Below are 27,093 nucleotides of genomic sequence, written 5' to 3'. Positions count from 1 at the left end.
CAGTGCTCCGCTCCGGGACGTGTCCTCTCTTGCCTGGATCTCTGAAGCAGCTCTGGGCGGGCTCCCTGCCTCCCGGGCCCCTTTCCCAGTCCTACAGAGCCAACCCGGGGAGACTTTCCTGATGAGATTCCGGTGACTGCTTCTCAGCAACCTCCTTTCCTGGGTTTATGAGTTCTTTATCTCCGCAGCTCACTGCCTCTCTCCAACTGTCCGTTCTCACTCTAAGGAGGTCTCCCTCCGCATTTCTAGAATGCGCGCTCTCCAGTCTAGCCCACGCCTCTCACCGCTTAGATTCCTCCCTGGGCCCTTCTCATCCCCAGGTCTTCGCTTACATCTTCCTGAAGCCTCTCTGACGCCCCAAGCTGACTGTCCCCGGAGTAGCAGGAAGCCCTACCAGCTCTGAAGCCACTGACGGTCTTGTCGCCTGGTCAAGCCTGTCGCCGGGGTGGCCTGGACCGGCGGGCTTCTCGCCCTTGGAGCTCCAGCCACCTCACCCAGCTCTCTTTCAGCTCCTGAAAGACTCCTGTTCCTTCTGCCCCTCACCCCTCTTCCTTGGCCACCCCGGGAGTGCCTCCCTGAGTCCCTAGGATCCCGAGATCGTTCCACAGGCTTAGGGCACAGGACACGTTTTCTCCTGGCGCAGTCGGGAACTCTACGTTCGGGTGTGTCACTAGGCCGGGCCCGCCGGGTGTCCCTGGGCCCGCAGCGCCCGGCACGCAGCAGGTGCACGGCCGGTGCAGGAGCGATTGCCTGAACGAGCAATCTCCCGGGCGCGGGCCTGCTGGGGAGGAAGGGCCCGCGCGCCGCTCCCCCACCCCGGGACCCCGCGGCACTCTCGGCTCCCCCGTGCGGCGCCGGAAGCGCCCAGCCCGGTCCCCTCCCCAGGGCGCCAGCCGCCTTATCTCGGCGCCTCGGAGCAGCAGGAGGAGTCCGGGCGCGCCGGGAGGGAGGCGGCGGCGGCATGGCCCGGGGACCCTGGGGCGTCGGCATCCCGCTAGGCCGCCTGCTGCTGCTGCTGCTGCTGCTGCTGCTCAGCCTAGCCCGAGGCGCGCCCCGAGCGTGGAGCCAGGACGGTGAGTGCCGGCGGGGAGCGGGCGCGGCGCTCCCCCGCCCCTGGGCCGGGCTGGCGCGGAGCCCGGGAGTGGGGCTCAGGTCGGAGATCGGGAGGGCGGGGCTCCGAGATACTGGTGGGCTTCCCCGGCTGCCTTCCCCGCCCCCCCACAGGGGCTGCGGGGAGCTGAGTGCCCTGTGGCCGGGTCCACGCCCTCCGGGGACCTGGCGCGAGTCGGGGCTGGGCGCGAGTGGGGTGTGGGGGCGCCCCCTGGGAGAGCCGCGCCCGGCGCGAGAGGGCGTGGAAGGCCGTTCCGCCTGCACTGTCACACTTCCGGCCCCGCTCTGGCTTTTGCGCGACAAATTCTTGACCCCGGAGCAGTTTTCTTCCTGTCTTTTAATTTTTAACATTTGATGAAGAACCGAGTGCTAATATGGTGAGAAAGAAGTGTAAGGAAGTTTATGGGAATAAAGCACTCATTAATCAGTTGATTCATTTAACAGATGAATGGTCCTTGAATAGTTTTCCTGAGAAGGATGTGAGGTCCCTGTGCTGGCCCTCACTGACCTCATAGTCGTGTCCGACTCTTTGTGACCCCATGAACTGTAGCCCGCCTGGCTCCTCTGTCCATGGGATTCTCCAGGCAAGAATACTGTAATGGGTTACCATGCCCTCCTCCAGGAGATCTTCCCAACCCAGGATGGAACCCAGGTCTCCCTCATTGCAGGCAGATTCTTTGTCTGAGTCACCAGGAAGCCCATTCTGGAGAAGACAGACAAGCAAATAATCCACTTCCAGGCAGTTGGAGTAGTAGCCTGCCAGGCTCCTCTGTTCATGAAAATCTCCAGGGAGTGGGTTGCCAGTTCCTTCTTCAGGGGATCCTACCAACTCAGGGATCGGATGCTGGTCTCCTGCATTACAGGCAGATTCTTTACTGCCTGAGCCACCAGGTAAGCCCTTGAACCCCATCAGTGCTCTGAAAAGTTGAGTGGCCAGAAGAGGGAGAGACTACATCTGATTAAGAGAATCCGGTGGCACCGTGGATGAGGTGACCCTTAGTCAGTCAGTTCAGTCGATCAGTCGTGTCCGACTCTTTGCGACCCCATGAATCGCAGCACGCCAGGCCTCTCTGTCCATCACCAACTCCCGGAGTTCACTCAGACTCATGTCTATTGAGTCAGTGATGCCATCCAGCCATCTCATCCTCTGTCGTCCCCTTCTCCTCCTGCCCCTAATCCCTCCCAGCATCAGAGTCTTTTCCAATGAGTCAACTCTTCGCATGAGGTGGCCAAAGTACTGGAGGAGGTGACCCTTAAATGGGGCCAAAAAAGGTAGGTAATAGTCGATAACGGGAAGGTGAGGAAAAGGCATCCCAGCTCATCGCAGAGGGCACAGTCAGCTCTCCACTGAGAATGAATGAGTGAATGCATGAATCCCAGATGGAAGGGACAAAGGAAGAAAGCGCATGGAGGCACAAAAGCACAGGGTCTGCATTTCCATTTGACTGACGTGTAGAAGGTGGGTGGAAAATGGGGGCAGAACAGCAGGTTGCATTTCACCAGAAGGCAGTGCATTGTAGTTGGCAGACCCAGGCATTTAGACTTAGATGTTTCTGGGCAGTGAGGAGCCATTGATAATCATTGCAGGTTTAGTACAGGGAGTGAGTGATATAAAAAATGGTACAAGGGAGACTTTTCTGTTGGTCCAGTCAGTAAGACCCGATGCTTCCACAACAGAGGGCATGGATTCAACCCCTGATTGGGGAACTAAGATCCCACATGCCAGGCAGTGCAGCCGAAAAAAGAGGTATAAGGAAAGCATCTAGCTTCCCTAATAAAATGAAATAGTCATCCTGTGAAGTGAAGTGAAGTAAAGTGAAGTAAATGAAACAGTCATCCTGTAGTGGATGGCAAATACCATGTAAGGAGATACTCAGAGACTCTGTGGCTCCTACTCTTGTTCCCCCCAATTCTCTTCACCTTGGGACTTTCACTATCACTGGATGGTATTTTTCTTGGTTGGCAAACCTTCTGAAGTGCTCCCCCTCCCTTTTTCTAAACATCAGATGCTCTGATGAGATTTCTAACTTCCTTCTCTAACTTGATCTCCCACAGCAGTGTACATAAAAGCTTGCAGCCGCTTGGAGCATACTTCAGAATCTCTATGTGAAGACAGTAGCCTAGGAAACTGTCCGCTGTGTTCCCATTGACTTGCTGGGCTCAGATGTTGACCAAAGTAACTACATAAGCCTAGCCATCTGCAACTGCTTAACTGCTGTGAGATGAATCTTGGGAAATGGAAGTCAGAGTTGCCCTGGTTGAGCCTCCTCTGTCTATGTCAGCATTTTCCCATCATTTACAACCGTGGAGAACCTGGTGTGATCAAGGGCAGGTTTCCTTGCAGTAGACAGTGTGGGAACTGACTGGAGGCTTAGGGGCTGTTGAGGAAGTTGTTACATCTGTTCTAAAAGTCCTGACTCTTGGCCCCACAGTCATAACCGCAGGAAATGAGGACTGTGTGTAGATGATAAGGTGGAAAGGGAAGGACTTAAGGACAGATACTAAGGTTCAAGGGAACCCAAGAGGGAAGATGGAACACTACAGGTTCGGGACGGGTTGATTTGGATATACGGTTCTATGGTGCTAAAGTGCTCTGTCGTGTCCTACTCTTTGCGACCCCGTGGGACGTAGCCCACCAGGTTTCTTGCCTGACTTCCCAGGCAAGGATGCTTGAGTGGGTTGCCATTTCCTACTCCAGGGAGCTTCAGGACCCAGGAACTGAACCCGCTTCTCTGCATCTCCTGCACTGGGCAGGCAGGCTCTTTACCACTAGTGCTTCCTGGGAAGCCCCATATGATTCCATTGTTGTTCAGTTGCTAAGTCATGTTTGACTGTTTGTGACCCCATGGACTGCAGCACACCAGGCTTCCATGTCCTCACTATTTCCCAGAGTTTGCTCAAACTAATGTCCACTGAGTTGGTGATGCTATCCAACCATCTTATCCTCTGTACCCTCCTTCTCCTCCAGCCCTCAGTTTTTCCCAGCATTAGGGTCTTTTTCAATGAGTCAGCTCTTCACATCAGGTGGCCAAAGTTTTGGAGTTTCAGCTTCAGCATCAGTCCTTCCAATGAATATTCAGGGTTGATTTCCTTTAGGATTGACTGGTTGGATCTTCTTGCAGTCCAAGGGACTCTCAAAAGTCTTCTCCAGCACCACAGTTTGAAAGCATCAGTTCTTTGGCCCTCAGTCTTCTTTATGGTGCCACTTTCATATATGGTTCTATAGAAGGACAAAAAAAGATTTGGGAAGAAAGATGCTTCGTTGTTTTGGAGATCCTGAATTTGAGTTGATGTTAGGAATTTGGAGACATGAAATCAACAGGGAACTGAGACTGTGGACAGTAAGTGTCTGCAGTGATGGTGACTCAATGATCACTTGAAGCCTTGAGGTTGATAAGACTAAGAGGACCAAGGACAGATTCTTTTTGGTTTTGTTTTTTTCCAATTTTTTCATTATTTATTTTTAACTGAAGGATAATCACAATATTCTGTTGACTTTTTCCATACATCAACATGGATGTTCCCTTCCTCGAGAGCCTCTCTTCCACCTCCTGCCACTTCCCACCCCTCTAGGTTGTCACAGAGCCCCAGTTTGAGTTCCCTGAGTCATACAGCTGATTCCCACTGGCTATCTGCTTTACATATGTTAGTGTATATGTTTCCATGGTACTCTCTCCATTCGTCCCACCCTCTTCTTCCTACCCATATATGTGTCCATAATAAGTCTCTGTTCTCTTTTTGTGTCTCTACTGCTACCCTGAAAATAACCTCTTCATCAGTACCATTTTTCTAGGTTCCATCAATATGTGTTAATATAATTTGTTTTTCCCCTTCTGACTTACTTCACTCTGTACAATAGGCTCTAGGTTCATCCACCTAATTAGCACTGATTCAAATGTCTTCCTTTTTATGGCTGAGTAATATCCCATTGTATATATGTACCACAGCTTTTTCATCCATCTGTCAATGGACATCTAGGTTGCTTCCATGTCCTAGCTATTGTAAATAGTGTTGCCGTGAACAGTAGAGTACGTGTGTCTTTTTCATTTATGGTTTTCTCAGGGTATATGCCCAGTAGTGGGGTTGTTGGATCATATGGTAGTTTTATTCCTAGTTTTTAAAGGAGTCTCCATACCGTCTTCCATAGTGGCTATATCAACTTACATTCCCATCAACAGTGCAAGGGGGTTCCCTTTTTCTCCACACCCTCTCCAGCATTTATTGTTGGTAGATTTTTTTGATGATGACCATTCTGACCAGTATGAGGTGATATGTCATTGTAGTTTTGATCTGCACTTCTCTAATAATGAGCGATGTTGAGCTTCTTTTGATGTGGTTAGTAGCCATCAAGGACAGATTCTTGGAAAGACTAAGTTCAGATGGTACATGTGGAAGAGAAGGAGCAGCGCCCACAGAGGTCAAAGGAAGACTGAACTAGAAGAGCATCAGGGAAACCAGGAGAATGGGAGCCAAGGGCGTGGAGACTGAGAACAAGGCTTTAGTTTTGGTGACTCTGTCAGTGGGAGCCAGAGCTGGCTGAGCAGTGAGAGTGAGAGCCAGATGCAGAGGGCTCAAATGAATGCAGGACCTTGACTGCAGAGTAGATACTCTTTAAGGAAGATCGAAGCAAATAGAAGATTGTGTTCAGTTGGGGTGGCCAGGTCAGTGCAAGATATTCTTTTTTTTTGGCCAAGAGAAAGTGGTAAAGCTGTCTCCAGCACATTTTATTTTTATTTTTTATTGGACTATAATTACCTTACGATGCTTTGTTAGTTTCTTCTGTATAATGAAGTAAATCAGCCATATGTATGCGTATATCCCCTCCCCCGTAGACCTCCGCCCCACTCTCGTCCCTCTAGGTCATCACAGAGCGTGAGCTGAGCGTCTTAAGCTTTATAGCAGGTTCTCACTACCTATCTGTTCTGCACATGCTAGTATATATATGTCAATCCCAATTTCCCAATTCATCCCATCTTCCCCTTCCCTCCTCTGTCCATATATCTGTTCTCTATATCGGTGTCAGTGTTCCTGCCCTGGAAAGAGGGTCATCAGTACGTCTAACACATTTTAGAATAAGATGTATTATCCAGTAGAGTGAGAAACTGAAAATGTAAAAAAAAAAAAATGAGATTTACTGGAGAAGGTCAAACAGCAGAGGTGGTCTACAAGTGGAAAGCTTCGTAAGGAGAGGGGAAGGAAGGAGAAGAATGGAGACCTGCTCTTGCCTTCCCCTACAAATGGCTACTTAGTGAGTGCTGTGCAGTTTTCAAAACCAGCCCAGCTGTCCTCCTTCTTGGAAGCCCCTTGGAGTTTTCCAGTTCCCTTTGCAGCACCAGAGACACCGCACACATGCCATATTGTGTGGGACACTACATACTTAAGGAAGTATCTATACATACACATATGGACACATACATATCTATATAATACCTTTGCCCTATATGCTTACACCATCAGTCAGTTCAGTTCAGTCGCTTAGTCGTGTCTGACTCTTTGCGACCCCATGAATCGCAGCACGCCCGGCCTCCCGGTCCATCACCAACTCCCGGAGTTCACTCAGACTCACGTCCCTCAAGTCAGTGATGCCATCCAGCCATCTCATCCTCTGTCGTCCCCTTCTCCTCCTGCCCCCAATCCTTCCCAGCATCAGAGTCTTTTCCAGGGAGTCAACTCTTCACATGAGGTGGCCAAAGTACTGGAGTTTCAGCTTCGGCATCATTCCCTCCAAAGAAATCCCAGGGCTGATCTCCTTCAGAATGGACTGGTTGGATCTCCTTGCAGTCCAAGGGACTCTCAAGAGTCTTCTCCAACACCACAGATCAAAAGCATCAATTCTTCGGCATTCAGCTTTCTTCACAGTCCAACTCTCACATCCATACATGGCCACTGGAAAAATCATGCCCTTGACTAGACAGACATTTGTTGGCAAAGTAATGTCTCTGCTTTTCAATATGCTGTCTAGGTTGGTCATAACTTTTCTTCCAAGGAGTAAGCGTCTTTTAATTTCATGGCTGCAGTCACCATCTGTAGTGATTTTGAAGCCCCCAAAAATAAAGTCTGACACTGTTTCCACTGTTTCCCCATTTATTTCCCATGAATATTGCAGTGTAATTGTTTACTAGTGTGAGAGGTCCTTGTGAGTAGGGACTGTGGCTTGTATTAGGAATCTGGTATGGAAATAAATGAAGACTACTCCATGAGAATAGGCAAAGGCTGTTTATATAAAGCTTCCTCTAGCAAGAGAGTCAGCCATCATCTCTTATATTTGTCAGAGACTCAAAGGCTGGAGAGTCACAACTTTACAGTGGAAAAGGGAAATCTTCAGGTATGCCCCCATTGGCTGGAGGATGTTGCCATGGGCAAGCTGGAAATGGCTTCCCTCTAACAGCAGGCATCCCATTGGTTAGGGGAGTGTATTTGGCTTTCTCTGATTGGCCCTAAGTTTGAGGCATGGGCAAATATTAGGGAAACTGGCCAATACTGATTAAATCCTGATCACTTGGGACTTATCGTTACAGAGGTGGTTTGACTTACTAGACCAGTGGTTGCAGGTTGTAGGTCAGAGTTATGTTTTTATGTATGATCTAGCCATTGTCCATTTGTATTTTCAGTCTCTCACTGGTAACATTGCTAAATTACATTTAACCGTTATCCAAGATGCTCCACACAGCCTTTGACTGTGTGGATCACAACAAACTGTGGAACATTCTGAAAGAGATGGGAATACCAGACCATCTCACTTGCCTCCTGAGAAACCTGTATGCAGGTCAAGAAGCAACAGTTAGAACCAGACATGGAACAACACACTGGTTCCAAATCGGGAAAGGAGTACGTCAAGGCTGTATATTGTCACCCTGCTTATTTAACTTCTATGCAGAGTACATCATGTGAAATGCCAGGCTGGACAAACCACATGCTGGAATCAAGACTGCAGGGAGAAATATCAATAACCTCAGATATGCAAATGACACCACCTTTAGGGCAGAAAGCGAAGAGGAACTAAAGAGCCTCTTGATGAAGGTGAAAGAGGAGAGTGAAAAAGCTGGCTGAAACTCAAATTCAAAAAACTAAGATCATGGCATCCGGTCCCATCACTTCATGGGAAATAGATGGGGAAGCAGTGGAAAGAGTGTCAGACTTTATTTTTGGGGGCTCCAGAATCACTACAGATGGTGATTACAGCCATAAAGTCAAAGGATGCTTGCTCCTTGGAAGAAAAGCTACGACCAACCTAGACAGCATATTAAAAATCATAGATATTACTTTGCCAACAAAGGTCCGTCTAGTCAAAGCTACGTTTTTTCCAGTAGTCATGTATGGATGTGAGAGTTGGACCATATAGAAGGCTGAGTGCCAAAGAATTGATGCTTTTGAACTGTGGTGTTGGAGGAGACTCTTGAGAGTCCCTTGGACAGCAAGGAGATCAAACCAGTCAATCCTAGAGGAAATCGGTCCTAAATATTCATTGGAAGGACTGATGCTGAAGCTAAAGCTTCAATACTTTGGCTACCTGATGTAAAGAGCCAACTAATTAGAAAAGACCCTGATCCTGGGAAATATTGAAAATAGGAGGAGAAGGGGATGACAGAGGACGGGATGGTTGGATGGCATCACCGATTCTATGGACATGAGTTTGAACAAGCTCCAAGAGACGGTGAAGAACAGAGAAGCCTGGTGTGCGGCAGTCCGTGGGGTTGCAGAGTCGGACATGACTGAGCAACTCAACAACAACAACAACAACGAAGATGCTTCAGGGAGGAGAGAGTGGAGGAGCAGAAGTCAGGTCGCTTGAGTGGGAGGAAGGTGTGAGATGGTAGTTGATAGAGCAAGAGGGTGTTGGTGGGTGGGTGAGGTGCCAAGCCCTACTGGAGCAGAGAGGTTAGTAATGGGTAAGGAGGGCTGGAACCAGTCAGTCCTGTTTCTTAACCTTTTCCTGGTATTGCTCTGAGTCTGGGAGTGGCTGAGGAACCTGTTGGCTCAGGCCCTTTGGGGTTTGGGAGAGCCAGGGGCTGGGCAGAGGCCTTGAGAGGCTTGGGAAGCGATGGTGGAAGGGCTTGGGGAAGTTGTTATGGTATGAAGGGCACTGACTTCCTGAATCTGCATCGCATAGGCTTGGTTTCCCTCTGTCATCGTGAATCACAGCCGCACATACTCTGTTCAGAGTGAGAAGAGGAGGAAAGGGGGAAATGGAAGGAGTGCCTTGTTTTGGAGTGACTTACAGTCACTCAAAGTAACAGAGCAGGATTAGAGCTGACGAGGCTGATTCCCACCGTGGCCTGTCTTCCTTCTCCAGGAACTTGGCCCTGGGCCTATTCTCAGCTTCTGATCAAATCCTAAAATGGGCTCTTAGGTCTCTGCAGCCCAAGGTAGCAAGTGGCCTATTGGCCTTAGGTCTGCAAAGGGGACGGGGCAGGGGGTGAGGTGGGGTTGGGGTTGAATGTGGATTATGGGGTGGGGAAAACGTATGCAGCTTGCTGGAGAATGTGAGGCAGCCTGTTTGTGGGTGACGTTCAGGACATGAACCTTAGGGTGAGGCTGCTTTGCTCAGAGTTCTGAAACACTGACTTTGGGACATTCAGCATGGGTTGGTTCCTGGTCTGGAGGCCAGGTGTGGCGGTCCTGCTGCAAGTTGGTCTTGGTTAAAGAGGAAGGTGGACAGAAGAAGGCAAAAGGGCCAGCGCAGATGCAGGCTGATAATCATTTAATGCAAAGAGAGGTTATAGGTTCTTGATTGGGAATGGCAGCCCTGCATTGAGGGGGAGAGGGAGTGGACGATGGTTCCCACTGCCCTGCGAGGACTATACTGCTTGAAAGAGTAGAGTGTGCTCTGTCTTGGTGGATTTTTAATGCAGAGGCTATTTTGTTTGTTTGTTTTTGTTTTCCTGTCAGGGCTGTTGGAGAGGAGAGGCTGTGAGATCTCTCACATTCCTCTGTCTCCAGAATCTGATGCAGTCTCTTAGGAGCCATGCGACTTTCTGCGGTACTGTAAGGAATGCTTTCTCTTCCTGAGCGTCGGCCCCCGTTTGCTTTCTTCCTCAGGTCATCTGATCTGTTTCCACATGTCTCCATGAGCTTGAGAGACAGCATTTCAGGCAGGTTGTGCAGTGGGCTTGTTTGGTGAATGGCTGGGGAGTAGATTATGATTTGAATCCAAGCACTCCATTTGTGCTTTTTAAACTTCCTTCTTCCCTTGACAGTGGACAAAATCTGCTTTGTCACAGTCCATCTGCTGTTGTTTCAAGGGTGCATGTAAGTTGTTGCTTGAATTTTGAAATACGGGCTGGCAACCTCCACTCCATCCCGAGGTCTAGGTGTCCAAGTGTGCAGTGTGACATGGAGAGGAGGGAGGGGTAAGCAGAGCTGAAAGGGTGAGGAAGCTGAACTTACAACTTCTGAGTCAGATGTTACTCAGAAGGCTAGAGGATGTGGGAGGTGGACAGGGAGTGAACAGGGAAGTGAAGGTACTATGGTTCCCAGAATATCAACCCCCTGAATAGGTAGGCATCTGTCTACACGATATTCCTTTGGGTTTTTGCATCAGTGCAGCTCTCCATGACTCTTTATTAGTATAATTGGGAGCTGGCTAGTTGTCAGTACCTTCATTTATTCATTAACGAAGAGCTGTTGTGTGGATGTTACAATAACGCCTAACATATTCTAATTGCTTTACGCAGATGAACTCATTTACTCTTCTACCCACAAAACAGCCTGTGGGTTTATTTTCATCCTCGGATTACAGATTTACAGGAAACTGAGGCACAGGATTGTCAAGGATTCCTCAGCTAGTTAATGGCCAAGCTAGGATTGTAGCCCAAGGGATCTGTCTTAACCCTGCTCTGAACCAGGGTGTCTCAGACCAGGCACTGTCTCATGCATGACTTGTTTCTAACAACAATAACAATATCTATGGAAAGAGATATAAATATTCATGGAAATTAGCTCTTTGTCTAGTGCTTGAAAGCTCCTGAAGCACGGATATTTCTCATTTAGTCCTTGAAACGTGATCTCCATCTCCAAAGATTAAAACCAGATCTCTGACAGTTTCCTTGCCTACGATCCCATAATCAGGGAGCAAGAGAGAAAACTCCAATTGGGATTGAGACACTGGTGCTCTCATTGTTGGATGTAGTTTTAGCTGACTTAGTCACTGCAGAGTAGAGAAGGGAAGTCAATCTACGGTGGCAGCCCTCAGCTGAGAGATATAGTAATAGTAACAAAGAGCACCTGGCAGGTGTATCCTCTTAGACTTTTGGAGTTTGCATTCTCCTATTGCTCTGCCAGTAATTCTAGGCATCCCTAGGCCAAGGGGAAGGTGTGTGGGGGGTGTCCCTCACCTCTGTGGTAGTCACCTCAGTTACTCTGTCGCAGCCACCTCTCTGCTCTCCTCAGCAGAATCTGCTGAAGACAGAGGTCACGTCATCCTTGATGTGGCTGTGAAGCTGCACCTTGATCCAGTTCCCCTTGCCACCCCTGTCCCCAGGTAATAGCAAAGGCACAGTGACCTGGGCACAGGCCTGGAGGATTCTGTTGGGTTATTCTCTCTGCCATGTTGGTCCCATGGTTGTGCTGTGCCTCAGTCCAGACTTGGTGAAAGATGTCTTCGGTATTGCCTTCTCTTTCCCCAGGGTCCTTGATGTAGAGTGAGACTTCCGGTGGCTCAGCTGGTAAAGAATCCACCTGTAGTGTGGGAGACCTAGGTTCGATCACTGGGTTGGGAAGATCCCCTGGAGAAGAGAAAGGCTACCTACTCCAGTATTCTGGCCTGGAGAAGTCCATGGACTGTGCAGCCCATGGGGTTGCAAAGAGTCAGACACAACTGAGCAACTTTCACTTCAGTGCTGCTGGTAGTGTGGTTCATCTGGGAGCTTCTTAAAAATGCAGATTCTCAGGCCCTGCCCACACCCAAACCCAACACTTCGGATTCTGTTTTAACAAGCTCTCCAAATAGGGTGACCAGTTATCTTGGTTTGCACCAAATTGAGGGGTTTCCTGGAACAGGGGACTTTTAGTATTAAAACTGGGTTGAATTGGTTACTTTGTCTCCAGTGATTCTGGGTGATTGTGTGACTATAAATGTTTATTATTGTTTTAAGTTGCTAAGTTTTGGAGTAATTCATTACATAACAGTAAAAAACAGACTGAACAGCTAACATATTTTTTTTCAGGAAGGAATAAATATGTGATTAATGTCTGCAAAATTTAACATTGTTAAATTTTAAAATCACTTTGTAAACTAATTGTGTACATTTATGCTTTTCTCCAGTGGTTCTTTTTTAAAATTAGTTAATCAATTTTCCATGGTGCTGTCTCTGCTGCTGCGCACAGGCTCTCTCTAGCTGCAGTGCGCAGGGGCTCTTCTGCTGTGGCGCTCTGGCTTCTCATTGCAGGGGCTGATTGTGGTGGCTTCTCTTGTTGCGGAGCCCACAGGCTCCTGGGCTCCCGTAGTTGCCGCCCGTGATCTCGGCAGTCGTGGCTTTCAGGCTCTGGAGCTTGGGCTCAGTCATTGTGGCACAGAGGCTGAGTGTTCCCCAGCATGTGGAATCTTCCAGGACCAGGGCTGGAACCGGTGTCCCCCGCATTGGTAGGCAGAGTCTCAGCCACTGGACCTCAAGAGAAGCCCTCTAGTGATTCCTAACTGAGTTAGGAGCTATTGATCAATGGACACTATTGTGTGGTCAGAAGCAGCCCCAAACCCACCCCAACCCCTGCCTTTCCTTGTATTGAGGTTGTACTTCCTACCCCTTTCTTTAGGATAGGTTTCTTCCCCACTCCTGGTCCCACAGCAATTAGCACTCAGAGGCTCTCCCTACTTGGCCCTGCAGAGTGGGCTAATTATGGCTGAACAAGAGGCTTCTGTTGAGGTCCCCCTTTCTCTGGAAACCGCTTTCTCTTCTGCAGGTGGTATGGGAAGCCTTTGGTAGCCTGGCACACATCTTGTGTATTAAAAATGGTTAAATAGATTTATCCCATATTGGTGGACATTTAGTGTGGAGACTAATCTCTCCCTTCAACTCTGTCTGTTGCTCATATAACTGGAACCTTCCTGGTGCATTTTTCCAGGTTGCAAAGTTCCATCTTATACCAGGGTCAGTTAGAGGATCTGGGCATTTAGCTACTCCTCTGTATTTTCCACTTGTTCCTTAAACTCTCTGGCCCTACCCTTTATGTTTGCCGTCTGAGGCACTTAGGGACCTCATTCCTGAGCCTTTCAGGTTGACTTTTATTTATTTTTATTTTTATTATTCTTTTTTTCCCTCCCTCCCTCCCTCTTTCTTCCTTTCTCCCTTCCTTCCTTTCTTTTTTCTTTCCTTTTAATTCTTCCTCTCAGTCAGTTCCCACATGTCCATCTCTTTCATCTTCTGAAATATTGTCAACATCCTTGGCTTGCTGTCATCTTCTCTCCCAGGGTTTATACTTTCATGGTCCTTTAATGTCATTTTAAAATTTGGGGGTAGAGGCTGTGAGTGTGTTACATCTGCTGTGTTTAATTGAAAGTCTTTCATTTGTAATTTAAAAGAAATTGTTTATGAATTTTAGTTGTATGTTTGTATATAGTCTTTTTTTCTTTACCAATCTTGAATTTGACTACTAGTCTTTATGATGGATGGGCTGACCTTGGCAAAAGTTTTTTCATGAATTTGAATATATTTTCTAATTCTTTAACATCTTTTTACTAAGTCCTAACTCCCCTATCCCACAGCCTCTATTTGATTTTTCTTTCTTCAAGCTTCTTGCATTAAAATTCTATTTCCCCCCATCCCCTGGCTGCCTGCTTTTCTTTTTTCTTTTAAAGTATATAAAAACATGCCAAACTCAGCTTTTCTGAAGTAGATAAGCTTTTATGTCTGGTATTAAACATTTCAATGTTGATATCCTCTTTGCTCCAATAATTATTTAGGAGACTGTTCTGTAGTTTACAAAAAGGCTTACTTTTGGGGATGCAAGTCTTACGTTTTATCTTGTAATTTTATTATATTATTACATGGGAGAAAGCAATGGCACCCCACTCCAGTACTCTTGCCTGGAAAATCCCATGGGCAGAGGAGCCTGGTAGGCTGCAGTCCATGGGGTCTCGAAGAGTTGGACATGACTGAGCGACTTCACTTTCACTTTTCACTGTCATGCATTGGAGAAGGAAATGGCAACCCACTCCAGTGTTCTTGCCTGAAGAATCCCAGGGACGGGGGAGCCTGGTAGGCTGCCGTCTCTGGGGTTGCACAGAGTCGGACACGACTGAAGTGACTTACCAGCAGCAGCAGCAGTCAGTATGACCTTTATAATTTCTACTTTTTAAAATTTGTTGCATTTTTCTTTAAAGTTTGGGATATAAAATCTGTTAATATCCTATGGTTAATTTAGTACTTCTTAGTGATAAGCATGGCTTGTCTCATTTTTGTGTTGTATTTTGTTTAAAAAAATAAAAAACAAGCTTGATTAAGAATATTTGTATGTCTCCCTTTCTCAGTTAGTTTGATGCCTAGAGCAGTCTGTGGGCTAAGTCTTTATTACCTGGGTAGTAATGGAGCCAAGACTAAGGTGAAATTCCATGCTGAAATGTTCTCCCTCTTAGGTCAACTCCTGATATTACAGACACTGGGAGTGCAATATAATGTTCCCACAGAACCTCAGCTAGAAATTCTTGTTTGATCTTGGGCCATGTATCACCATCTGGTAGATCTGGATGCTTCAGGAATTTTAGCCCCAAACATTTTTGCTGCTTATTTAAATAATTGGGATCTGGTGATCCTCCTGGGACGGGTTATTATCTCACTGACATTTAAAACACATTTGCCACTTTTTCCCTAAAAGGAAAATGGATAAGGCAGTAGATGAGTACCTCTCCCCTCCATTTGCTTCTTTTTAAAAATAACTATTGTAGTTTATTTTATTTACTTTTTGGTCATGCTGCACAGCTTGTAGGATCTTAATTCCCCCACCAGGGATTGAACCTATGCCCCTGCAGTAGAAGCATGGAGTCCTAATGCCCAGAGAATTTCTCCATTACTTTTTAAGTTGTAGGCAGAAGGACTACAGATGCCTTTATCCAGTTGGTCAATAAAAATGTATTGAATGTTTTTACCCTGCCATAATGATATGTGGGCAAATGACATAATTCCTGTCCTTGAGAAGCTCATTCATAATAACCAGCTGGGAAGACAGAGGTGGAATAGAATATATTGACAAATTAACATGGTTGATATGGGAATGTATAAGCATTAGGAGAGCACAGAGGAAGATACATTAAATTTTCCTAAAGAATGAGGGAATGAGGACCACACTAGGGAGAGTGTGATATTTAAGCTGGGTCTTGAAATGAGAATAGGTGCTAGTTGGCCAGAGAGGGAAGGATAGACATTCCAGATGAAGGGACATCATGACTAGGGCATGGACTAAGACAGTGGGTAGCATGTTTGTGTGGGAAAGAGCAGTTGGCCTCCTTCCTGGAGATCACCGTGTATTTGAGTTTGGAAGCATTGAGGCTTACAGGAGTTAGTCTGGGGTTACACTTAGGAAAGCGCTGAATACCAGGTGGAAGAATTTGCACTCTACTCTGTGGGGAGCGGGCAACCACTGCAGATTTCTAAGGGTGAAATAAGGTCTTTCGTTGTTCTTCAGTCACTAAGTCATGTCCAACTCTTTGTCACCCCATGGACTGCAGCACACCAGGCTTCCCTGTCCTTCACTGTCTCCCAGAGTTTGCTCAAACTCATGTCCACTGAGTCAGTGATGCTATCCAACCATCTCATCCTCTGCTGCCCTTTTCTCCTTTTACCTTCAATCTTTCCCAGCATCAGAGTCTTTTTCAATGAGTCAGTTCTTGGCATCACAAGGCCAAAGTATTAGAGCTTCAACTTCAGCATCAGCCCCTCCAATGAATATTCAGGGTTGATTTCCTTTAGAAATGACTGGTTTGATCTCCTTGCAGTACAATGGATTCTCAGGAGTCTTCTCCAGCACCACAATTCAAAAGCATCAATTCTTGGGTGCTCAGCCTTTTTTATAGTCCAACTCTCACACCCATACATAACTACTGGAAAAACCATAGCTTTGACTAGACAGACCTTTGTTAGGAAAGTGATGTCTCTGCTTTTTAATATACTGTCTAGATTTGTCATAACTTTTCTTCTCAGGAGCAAGTGTCTTTTAATTTCATGATTGCAGTCACCATCTGCAGTGATTTTTGAACCCAAGAAAATAAAATCTGTCCCTGCTTCCACTTTTCTCCTATTTACCATGAAGTGATGGGATCTGATGCTATGATCTTAGTTTTTTGAATGTTGAGTTTTAAACCAACCTTTTCATTCTCCTCTTTTATCCTCATCAAGAGGCTCTGTAATTCCTCTTCACTTTCTGCCATTAGAGTGGTATCATCTGCATTTTTGATGTTATTGGTATTTCTCCCTGCAGTCTTGATTCTGGCTTGTGCTTCATCCAGCCCGGCATTTTGTGTGATATATTCTGCACGGAAGTTAAACAAGCAGGGTGAGAATATATAGCCTTGACGTACTCCTTTCCCAATTTGGAACCAGTCCATTGTTCCATGTCAAGTTCTGTTGTTTCTTTACCTGCATACAGGTTTCTCAGGAGGCAGATAAGGTGGTCTGGTATTCCTATCTCTTTAAGAGTTTTCCACAGTTTGTTGTGAACCACACAGTCAAAGGCTTTAGCATAATGACAAAACTGGTCCCCTGGAGGAGGAAATGGTAAACCACTCCAGTATTCTCGCTGTGAGAACACCCCCATGAACAGTATGAACAGTATGGAATAAAATCTGCCCTTTATAATTTGGGTATTCAAATGCTGGTTCTCCATTGTAAATGTCTGCTACCAAAAATGTGACTCATCTAGAGTACGTGACTGAAATGTTCTTTTCCTGATATATGCAATTTATGATTCAGATTTCCATTCGGATATCTGTGCCACTTGCCATGAACATGCTACCTGCTTGAAAAGAGAAAGGATGAGCATCTGTGTCTGCAAATATGGATTTGTGGGCAATGGGAGGACTCATTGTATTGGTAAGTTCTGACTCTTGGCTAAGTTGAAAACTTCATCAAGAAACGAGATTCTCCAGTGTTAAGGAGTTGGTGTCCTTGGGGGGCAAACATTGCTATTGTTCATGTGATTTTATTATAAGAAGTTTTGCCAATTACAGTAAGTCTCTGTTTTCGTGTTTGGGTATATCCTTTCTTTAGTGTTTACAAGGAATTATCTCTCATGTTAGAGGTCACTGAGCTTGAATCTCTGGGAACTCTCTGACCTAACACAGATATGAAATCTGGTTTTAAGTCTTGGGTTTACCTTAGCAATTTGAGTGAGTATTGTCTTTTTAAATTTCTCGAGTTGTTTTGACAGAAAACTATTTTTATTAGTACCATGAGGAAAAACAAAGCACAATTGCCTATGGAACTTTTCTGGCTGATAGGTGAAATACTGTTTCTTTGAGTCTTATGTCTACCAAAATCCATCCTTCAAGTTTTTTGTAGTTGTGACCCTTTAAGCTCTTGGATGACTTACAGAAATACAAATACCTTTAGACTAGAAGTATCTGAAGTAATTTTTTTGTCTCAGAGAATCCACCATGCCATAGGGAAAGGGAGGGGAAGGGAAGTCGCTCAGTCATGTCCGACTCTTCGCGACCCCATGGACTGCAGCCTACCAGGCTCCTCCGTCCATGGGCTTTTCCAGGCAAGAGTACTGGAGTGGGGTGATGGCACCATGCCATAGGAGTCAGATAATATCCAGTTTCAAGCCCAATTCAGAGAGAGAGAGAGAGAGTTCCATAGCAACTTTATAGTAACGGATGTTAGGATAATCATGGTTTTCTCCCAGCATCCATGTTACCTGCAGTGAACATATGGATAGTTTTACCTTGTAGCTGTGGATTGACAGTATATACCACCTTTCTGTGGTATCTTTGTTTTTTTTGTTGTTGTTGTTTGTTTCCTAAAAATATATAACAATTAAATCCTGAGTTCAAAAACTCATATTCTACTTCACAGGTACATGTTTTCACAATCACACAACTTTGCTTGTTCCTGCAGGCTGGAGTTGGGCCTCCCTGACCCTCTCTGTTTAGGATACAAACACTATATACTTCATATTCCAATAATTGGTGTGCTGAGACCACACCATAGGTTTCAGGTAAGATCACAGATGTAGTGCTAAGTCATGGGACCTAAGAACTCTAGAATCCCCTACAAACCCATATGTCCCTTCTGATGAAGTCTGCAGGGGAGACGTGCCTCAGGAACAGTAGCAAAGGAATATTCCATCTTATGGGCAGGTGGGCTTGTGTCTGAAAGCCCCGTGCCCTGCGTAGTAAGCCAGACTGGACACCTGACCTAGCTATGGCTTGAGGGTCCATTTTGCCTCTCTGTGTTCTTGGGTCGTTTAACCACAGATAGTTTTAATGATGAATAGATTTAATTAAATTTTAAAAAGATTATATAAGGAAAAGGAAAGAAAAAACCTACCAGATTTTGAACGGGGTGTGGAGTGCTCTTGGGTTAGCAGGAATTGTGTGCAGTTGTGAGAGGCAGTTGAACTGTTGTGAGGGGACCAGCAATGTAATAAAACAGAAAGTGACAGACAAAAAACTCCAGTCCCTCAGCAGATGATATCCTCCCCCCAAAAAACCAGCTGGATAGATCACCTCTCGAGGGATGTAAGAGAAATTGGTCACAGGAGTTCCCTCTGACGGTACAGTCTAAGGCAGAGTGCGTGAACTCTAACCTGGGGGCCAGACTTCATTGCTGCCTGTTTTTGTAATAGGGTCTAAATTTGTTTACTGACTCGCTGTGCTTTTATGATCCAAAGTATGGATGAGCAGTTGCAACCGGAGACCCATGACTGGCCTTTGACAGAACAAGTTTGCTGACCCCTGGGCTGGAGGACAGGAGGGAGGTTTACGTTCATTTGACATCAGTCAAATGATTGAATTAGAAATAGCCAGGGCAGGTCCTGTGGTCTCATCAGGCATCCAGGTTCCAGCCCCTCCTCACTGGGTGATTAACATTGTTTATATGGATCACTAAAGATCAGCAGGAGCTGCTCCTGCCACTGTATTAGCCCTGCCCCCGGATAAGGCTTGAGCACTAATTCCATTGTGTGTCCTGGTGACTCAGAAGTAACAAATTTTCCAGTTAATCATTGGATGCAAAATCATTCTACTTTGATTTTTGTAAAAAAAAAGGCAAGAGAATGGCTGAGCTGGAAAAGTGGGATTCTGCTGGATTTTTCCCCCCAGGCCTATGACAAGATCTTTTTAAGTGTGGAGAAGTTCAAAAAGCATCTCCGTCTCCCAGTCTTCAAGTAGGATGGGCTATCAGGATGAGATGTTGAGTTTCTCTTGTGGTTTCATACACACTTGGCATGAGATGAGGAGCCCATGTCCTGGAGTCTGAGAAGTATAGTGAGCGGAGGAGAGGCTGGGGAAATATATCTTTCTGCTGCTGTCATAGAATATTGATTCCCAAGTCTGTAGCACAGGAGAACAGTCTGGGTGGTTGATCGTCGTATGGTGTGACAGCCCTTTCTGTGCTTTGTCTCAATGTACCCACAGATAAAGATGAGTGCCAGTTTGGAGCCAGTGTGGTCTGTGGGAACCATACATCTTGCCACAACACACCCGGAGGCTTTTATTGCATTTGCCTGGAAGGATATCGAGCCACAAACAACAACAAGACATTCATCCCCAATGACGGCACCTATTGCACAGGTACTCAGGAAGGGGGTTGCAGATGGCAACGTGGTGATGGCCGAGGGTACCTGGTACCTGGGATGTGGAGGATGGGGGATATTTGGACCTGGCCTGAGTATTAGTTAGTATCAGGGAATTATTGTTCATTTTGTTAGAAGGAATAGCTGTATTGTAGTATTTTAGGATAATATTCTTATTTTGGGAGCTGCATGCTAAAGTATCTAGGAGTGTTATTATGAAGCTTCTGGTGTAGTGTTTATCTGTAAGATACTTTAAATGGCAAAATGTGAATGATTGTTGAATCTTGGGGGTGGAGGTAGAACTAGGGGAGACTGTAATATTCTTTTGCTTGCTCTGTGTGTCTGAAATGTTTTAACAAACAGCAAGGAGAGATTCTTCGAGATGGTGTGCCATCTGCAGTAACCTTTGGAGTGACTGTGGTACTCGCCAGCTCTGTGCACACTGCCCCAGGGATGAGCTCTGTAATGCACCTATTAGAGTTGTGGGCTTGTCTCCTGGAGGAATAAGCTGAGTGAGGAGCACAACTTTTAGGATTTCAGTAGCTTTGAAGGTCAGGTTTTGGACATATGTTGGTCAAATAAAAGGGGTGGGCAAAGGCCTCCTAATTTTCAGTAGCTCTGTTATTATTTTCATGATTATATGGATTTTCTAAGGAAATCTTTGAAACAGTAATGAGGAAGAAAGGCAAGAAAAGACTCCTAGTTCTAAGATGGTTTTGTGTGGACTTAATGATTCTTCTCGAGGAGGTCATGGCAACTCACTCCAGTATTCTTGCCTGGAGAATCCTATGGACGGAGGAACTTGGCAGGCTTCAGTCCATAGCATCACAAAGAGTTGGACAGGACAGGAGCGACTTAGCAGGCACAATGACTCTTCTTAAAAAGCTTTGTGATATTTAAAGGTTTGGGGGAGACACGAAAGAGGAGAGCATTTTTTATCTTTTTCCCAGGAACCGCAGGTTCTGATGCTCTGATTCATTCTCCCTCTTGACCTGTACCAAGGTAAAAGTCTCTCAAAGGGTACATTTGATTTATTCTTGGCATGAATGAGCACGTTCCCTCAGAGAAAACATTTTATAATATCTTGTTGTTTTAGGTAGCAAACTACTTGCTACATGATTGCAGAAGTGCAGTGTTGCAGAATTAAATTAGGTGCCTTAAAAAAAAAAACTTGGAAGATGATGGTTCATTCAATATACATTTTTCACGCGCTTCCTACGTGCCAAGGCTGTGCTAGTAGGAGGTGATGGCAGATAGCTAATTTCAGTATAATGTATTAGTCATGGGTAAGCAGAGGGCACTTTCCAGAGTCTGGAATCCTTGGAGGCACTTACCTTGGAAATGGGTGAGAGATGCGGTGCTTTCCAGAGGGCTTAACTCCTGAAATTGTGTTTTCAAGTCTGTGGGAGTTTGACAGGAAAAATTTTGTAACAGTATGTTTCAGTATAGTTTCCAAGGATGCATTATGTTTTTTAAAGGATATGAAGAAGAAAAAGAAAGGAAAGAAATATTATATGCAAGAGCCAAATAGATGTCAGCTTAGGAAGAACTGACCTTCCTGGAACAAAATCCTTATCTAGGCTCTGCTTCTATTTATTCTACTTCTTATAATTATTTAGTGCCCTTCCCCTTTAAAAAAAAAAAAAACTGAGGTATAATTCATTAAACCACAAAATGCCCTCTTTTAAAGGGTAAAAGTCAGCGGTTTTCAGTATAATTCAAAAAAGTTGTGCAACAATCTCCACTACTCGATTTTAGAACCTCCCTTTAACCCTCAAAAGAAACCCCATATCCAATGGCAGTTACTCCCATTACTTTTTTTTTTTGAGGCCTTTATTTATTCCTTTGTAAAACCTGATGGATGACTTTTCTTGATGACATTGAGTTTCTTGCAGAGTCACAGTTTCACAGAAACACCAGTGGACTTTAGGTAGGGCAGAAGATTTAGCAAGTTTGGGGGTATCAGCAGTTATCCAGTGCTTGCCTGGAACTGGGAGATTATAAATCCCAGTTCTTGAATTCTGAGAAAGTCCTGGGACTTGGTGTTCATTGTGCTCTGCAGGGTTCCAGTCAAGTTCAGGAGCTGTTGCAGGTAGGCCTCCTTGGATGTCACTGAGTATAGATGAGGGCTGAGCTGCAGCAGTTCTAGTGCTGGAGAACCCACAGACGTTCTGGTCCCCAGGCTGCCCCTGGAATGACTCCTGGCGATCATGGAAACTTTGCGATGAGCCTCAACCCAGAGGAAGAAGCTCTATGGCACTTGCAGCGTGAGGGCATTCCAAAATGCCGGAGGCCTGGACAAAGGCGTTGTCGTCCCTCGTGATGGTCTTCATTTCTTCACATCCTTGCCAACACTGGATGATATCAATAACAGTCTCCATCTTAAATGGGTGTTTGTGTTCCTCTACTGTGGCTTCCTAAGATATAGGTTTCTGAGCTGAATTTGGCGTTTGAGGAGGGACTGTGCCCTCTGTTTTAGAGCATTTAAATGAAAGAAGAGAGTGAAAAAGTTGGCTTAAAACTCAACATTCAGAAGACTAAGATTATGGCATCCGGTCCCATCACTTCAGGCAGATAGATGGGGAAGCAGTGGAAACAGTGGCTGACTTTGTTTTTCTGGGCTCCAAAATCACTGCAGATGGCGATTGCAGCAGTGAAATTAAAAGACACTTGATCCTTGGAAGGAAAGTTATGACCAACCTAGACAGCATATTAAAAAGCAGAGACATTACTTTGCCAACAAAGGTCCGTCTAGTCAAGGCTATGGTTTTTCCAGTAGTCATGTATGGATGTAAGAGTTGGACTATAAAGAAAGCTGAGCACCGAGAATTGATGCTTTTGAACTGTGGTGTTGGAGAAGACTCTTGAGAGTCCCTTGGACTGCAAGGAAATCCAACCACTCCATCTTACAGGAGACCAGTCCTGGGTGTTCATTGGAAGGACCGATGTTGAGGCTGAAACTCCAATACTTTGGCCACCTCATGCGAAGAGCTGACTCATTGGAAAAGACCCTGATGCTGGGAGGGATTGGGGGCAGGAGGAGAAGGGGACGACAGAGGATGAGATGGTTGGATGGCATCATCGACTCAATGGACATGGATTTGGGTGGACTCCGGTAGTTGGTGATGGACAGGGAGGCCTGGTGTGCTGAGGTTCATGGGGTTGCAAAGAGTTGGACACGACTGAGCTGCTGAACTGAACTGAAATCTAGCATTTAAATCAAGCCGTGTGGCCATTCCCCTGCCTCTAGCCAAGAACCCCCTGCGAGGATGTGTACGTGTGCACGCTCATTGTTCATGGTCAGGGTCAGGTGTGGGTTATGAAGGAGTGGCTTGTGTTCTAGGGAGAGCTGAGTCAGTAGAGAGGCGAGGCCCATTCACATATTGGCTAACAAGTGTTGAGGACCAAAGATCAAGCAGGCACTGTGTTAAGTGCTTTCCACATGTTTTATTTAATCTGTGCCAAAAAACCCTACTATAATTAACTTCATTTTACAGAAGTGGTTCGGAAAGGTTAAAGAACAGACATTAGTACAACTAGTAGGTAGCAGAATCAATTCTCCAACCTGAGTCTGTTTGACTTTCAAATCCATGAAAGAATTTTAAATATAGAACATCAGGGCTCTGGGATGAGGTCAGAGTGTCCTGCTCGGTTTTGCTTTATTTTCTACCAAAGTATGGTTCTGGCTGTGGATAAAGTTAAATAATCTTATATATAGAATGAGGCATAGGGAATTTTCTCCCTTGATTAGTTAACTATGTTAATACGGTTGCTCAGAACATTTTTTTCCTCACAAGCAAACATGTTATAACCTTGGAGACCCAATGGAATCTACCACTATGTGGAGAGTTTATCCTGTTGAGCTTAACATGATGACCTTAACATGTCTATCCAGTCAAGATCTAGAACAGTTTAGTAAAGGTATGCTTTGGGAGCATTAGGAAGTAGCAGAGGATTAAATGTGAAAATCATCTCAGTGATATATGGTAAATACATCTAGACTTCCTTAAGGCAATCGATGTTCCTGACAATCTCTGTGGACAAGACAGAGAATTATTGATTGGATGATGTTAAAATTAGATTGTAAAGGAAGAAACAGTGTAGCGTAGTGTTTAAGGATATGGTCTCAGGAGCCAGACACCTGGCTTCTGATTCTAGCCTTTCCACCATTTAACCTGCATGGCTTCACGTTAACCATTCTATGCTTCAGTTACTTCATCTGTAAAATGGGGATAATAATAGCATCAACCTCCCAGGGTTTTTGTGAAGAATAAATAAGATGGAAAATAATCATTAATAAGTAACGAAGTGTTTAGAACAGTGCTTGATGTGCACAAGATGACATGCAGGAGTTATCGTTATTAATAGTCATTATAACAATTATTGTTATTAGGCTGTTGAATGACTGTACACAAAGCAAACGGATTAATGCCTGCAGTGACTCATACAGAGCTAATCAGTATCTAGAAACTCCAAGTGTTTTCCATACCACTGCATTTTTGCCTTATAATACTTGGGCGTTTTATTTTTAGTAGCTCCTGAAAAATTAATTTATTCCTACTCACTACCTTTTTAGGAATCTGGGGCAGGTGGACAGGCTGGAAAATGGTTTCTGTGTTAAAAATGTATACATAAACACATTTTACAAATTCCTCACTGTGGTGGTGGGGGGGCTAGAATCTTACTAAGCTAAGATGATAGATCCAGTCTAGGAACACAGTGCTGAAATCATTTCTAAAGTCTGTGCTAGATTGAGATTGATTTTAAGAATCCTTTCTTAACAGTTACCCAAACTTCCATGATTTGGTTATTAACAATGTTTTTTGGGTTTGCTGGTGGCTCAGTTGAATCTGCCTGCTGGTTCAGGAGACATGGGTTTGATCCCTGATCTGGGAAGATCCCACAGACAAATAAGCCCATGTGCCACAACTATTGAGCTTGTGGTCTAGAGCCCGGGAGCTGCAACTGCTGAAGTCCGTGCTCCCTAGAGCCCGTGCTCCCTAGAGCCTGTGCTCCCTGCTCTGAAACAACAAAAGCCACGGTGATGAGGAAACTGGACACCTCAACTAGAGAGTAGCCCCTGTTTGCTGCAACTAGAGGAAAAGCCCACAGAGCAACAAAGACCCAGCACAGCCAAAAATAGATAAGTTAATAACATTGTAGAAGAAAGAGCAAAAAGCAATGTTTGTTTGACTGGTTTCACTTCTCACCACCCTTTGTTGTGTTTTATAATGTCTTCTCCTTTCTTGACAATATTTATTCTGATTTTTTTTTTTGTCAGTAGTGTGGTTCTTGAGATCATTCATGTTCTAAAATGTCATTCCCTTCCTTAAATATAGCACGATGTTTTGCTCTCCTTTCCTTAGAATTCTGTACATATTACTCCTGTGCTATCTGGCATTTAGTGTTTCAGACAAGAAGTCCTGGGTCAGATTGCTTCTCTTTTCCTCATAAATTACTATTCCCTTCTCTCAGGACGTTTATAGATTTTTCTCTTCTTCCTTGAAACCCAGAATGACTCATTTTTCAACATTCATGCCTGTCACCTTAAAAGGCTATTTTTTATTTGAATACAAAACTGGAGCATTTTTTTTGATATTAAATTTTTATATATTTACTCCATTTTCTTCCGTAATTCCTTTTAAATAGATATTGAATGTTTGGGGTCTGTTCTCATATTATTTTTTCGTCCCATAGTTTCTATCTTAGATAATTAATTTCTCTGTGTGTTTTGGAGAATTCCTTGAGTTTAAATTTGTGCATTTATTTTCAGTGCCTCTATTGAGCTTTTATTTTTGGCATTTGTATTTTGTTTTTAATTTCCAAGACTTCATTTTTTTTCCCCTCAGAAATTGCCTTTTTCATTAATACTGTATCTTCTTCACCTTATTTGGATTTCAGCATTTCTTCCTATGTCAGGAGTGTCTTGGTTATTTCTTACTGAGTGACTCTACTCCTCCCACCCCACAATGCCCCCCAAATTTAGTGGTTTAAAACAACAATTTATTGTTTGTTACAATTCTGTGGCTAGGTGGTTTTGTCACTTGTGTACAGATATTCAAGTGGTGGCTGGACTAGGCTGGGCTGATGAAAGAAAGCCTCTCTCACATACGGCTAGGTTGGGGGTGTGTGTGTGTGTGTGTGTGTTCAGTTGTGTCTGACTCCTTGTGACCTTATGGACTGTAGCTCTCCAGGTTCCTCTGACCAGGGCGTGGAATTTTCCAGACAAGAATACTGGAGTGGGCTGCCATTTCCTACTCCAGGGGCTCTATCCATGCCTCTCGCGTCTCCTGTGTCGGCAGGTGGACTCTTTACCACCAGCGCCACCTGGACCTTGATTCTAGCTGTCAAGCAGGCCACCGTAGTTCTCCTTCACGCAGTCTCTCGTCTTTAGGGCCTCTCTGACTGGCCTGTCTCCCAAGCACAGCAGCCTGGGTTTTCGGTAGCGTGGACACTGGATTCCAGCTGAGGGAAAGAGGAAGCTGCCAGGCGTCGTCTCAGGCGATGTCCAGAGCAGGCGCCATGTTGCTTCTGCTAAGTTCCGTTGGACAAAGCCAGTCTCAAGAGCCCCTCAAGAGGAGGGGAAATGGGTTCCATTCTTGATGGGAGGAGAGGCAAGAAAGGAAGGGGAAGAGTTGTTGACTGTCATCTCTGGAGCCCATTTCCCACAGAGTTTCCCAAAGGTGTAGGTTGATCAGAATTGGTCCCTTGGGTCTCCTCCAGCAGCTGAATGAATTACTGTTTCCCGGACAACAACCAGCTAGCAATGAGGTAGGTATTCCTTGGCCCAAAACCCCAAACCAAACAAACCAGTATAAAGACTATAGTGAATTTTAATAAAATCACTAAACAAAAATATGAAAGGATTCTGAGATTATATTCTTCCTTTTGGGCAGGGGCATTGTTAAAACGTTCTTTTTTTATTTTTTAAATGAAATGATAGTGTTAGTTTTTTTGAGGAAAAAAAAGACTTTACTGGAAAATTAGAATATTGGTCAAAGAAAAGAAATGGCAAGAAGGCAAAGTGGTTGTCTGAGGAGATTTTACAAATAGCTGAGGAAAGAAGTGAAGCAAAAGGTAAAGAAGAAAGGGGAAGATAATACCCAACTGAATTCAGATTCCAGAGAACAGCAAGGAGAGATGAGAAGGCCTTCTTAAGTGAACCATGCAAAGAAATAGAGAAAAACAATAGCATGGGAAAGACTAGAGATCTCTTCAAGAAAATTGGAGATATCAAGGGAACATTTTGTGCAAGGATGG

At 45.1% G+C, this 27,093-nt stretch overlaps 1 protein-coding gene across 1 annotated transcript in view; it reads left to right on the top strand.

Annotated features, from left to right (window-relative positions):
* Window positions 1-451: 451 nt before the first annotated feature.
* Window positions 452-27,093, top strand: part of SUSD1 (sushi domain containing 1) — a 135,131-nt gene continuing 108,489 nt past the window's right edge. The window contains exons 1-3 of the mRNA XM_040239531.1: window positions 452-1,073; window positions 17,010-17,129; window positions 19,676-19,831. Coding sequence (XP_040095465.1) covers window positions 962-1,073; window positions 17,010-17,129; window positions 19,676-19,831 — 388 coding nt within the window. The 5' untranslated portion in view covers window positions 452-961. The remainder of the gene's footprint in view (window positions 1,074-17,009; window positions 17,130-19,675; window positions 19,832-27,093) is intronic.

This window comes from Oryx dammah, unplaced genomic scaffold, assembly GCF_014754425.2.
Source record: "Oryx dammah isolate SB20612 unplaced genomic scaffold, SCBI_Odam_1.1 HiC_scaffold_1, whole genome shotgun sequence".
Taxonomy (NCBI): domain Eukaryota; kingdom Metazoa; phylum Chordata; class Mammalia; order Artiodactyla; family Bovidae; genus Oryx; species Oryx dammah.
This window is presented reverse-complemented; position numbering and strand designations above follow the sequence as displayed.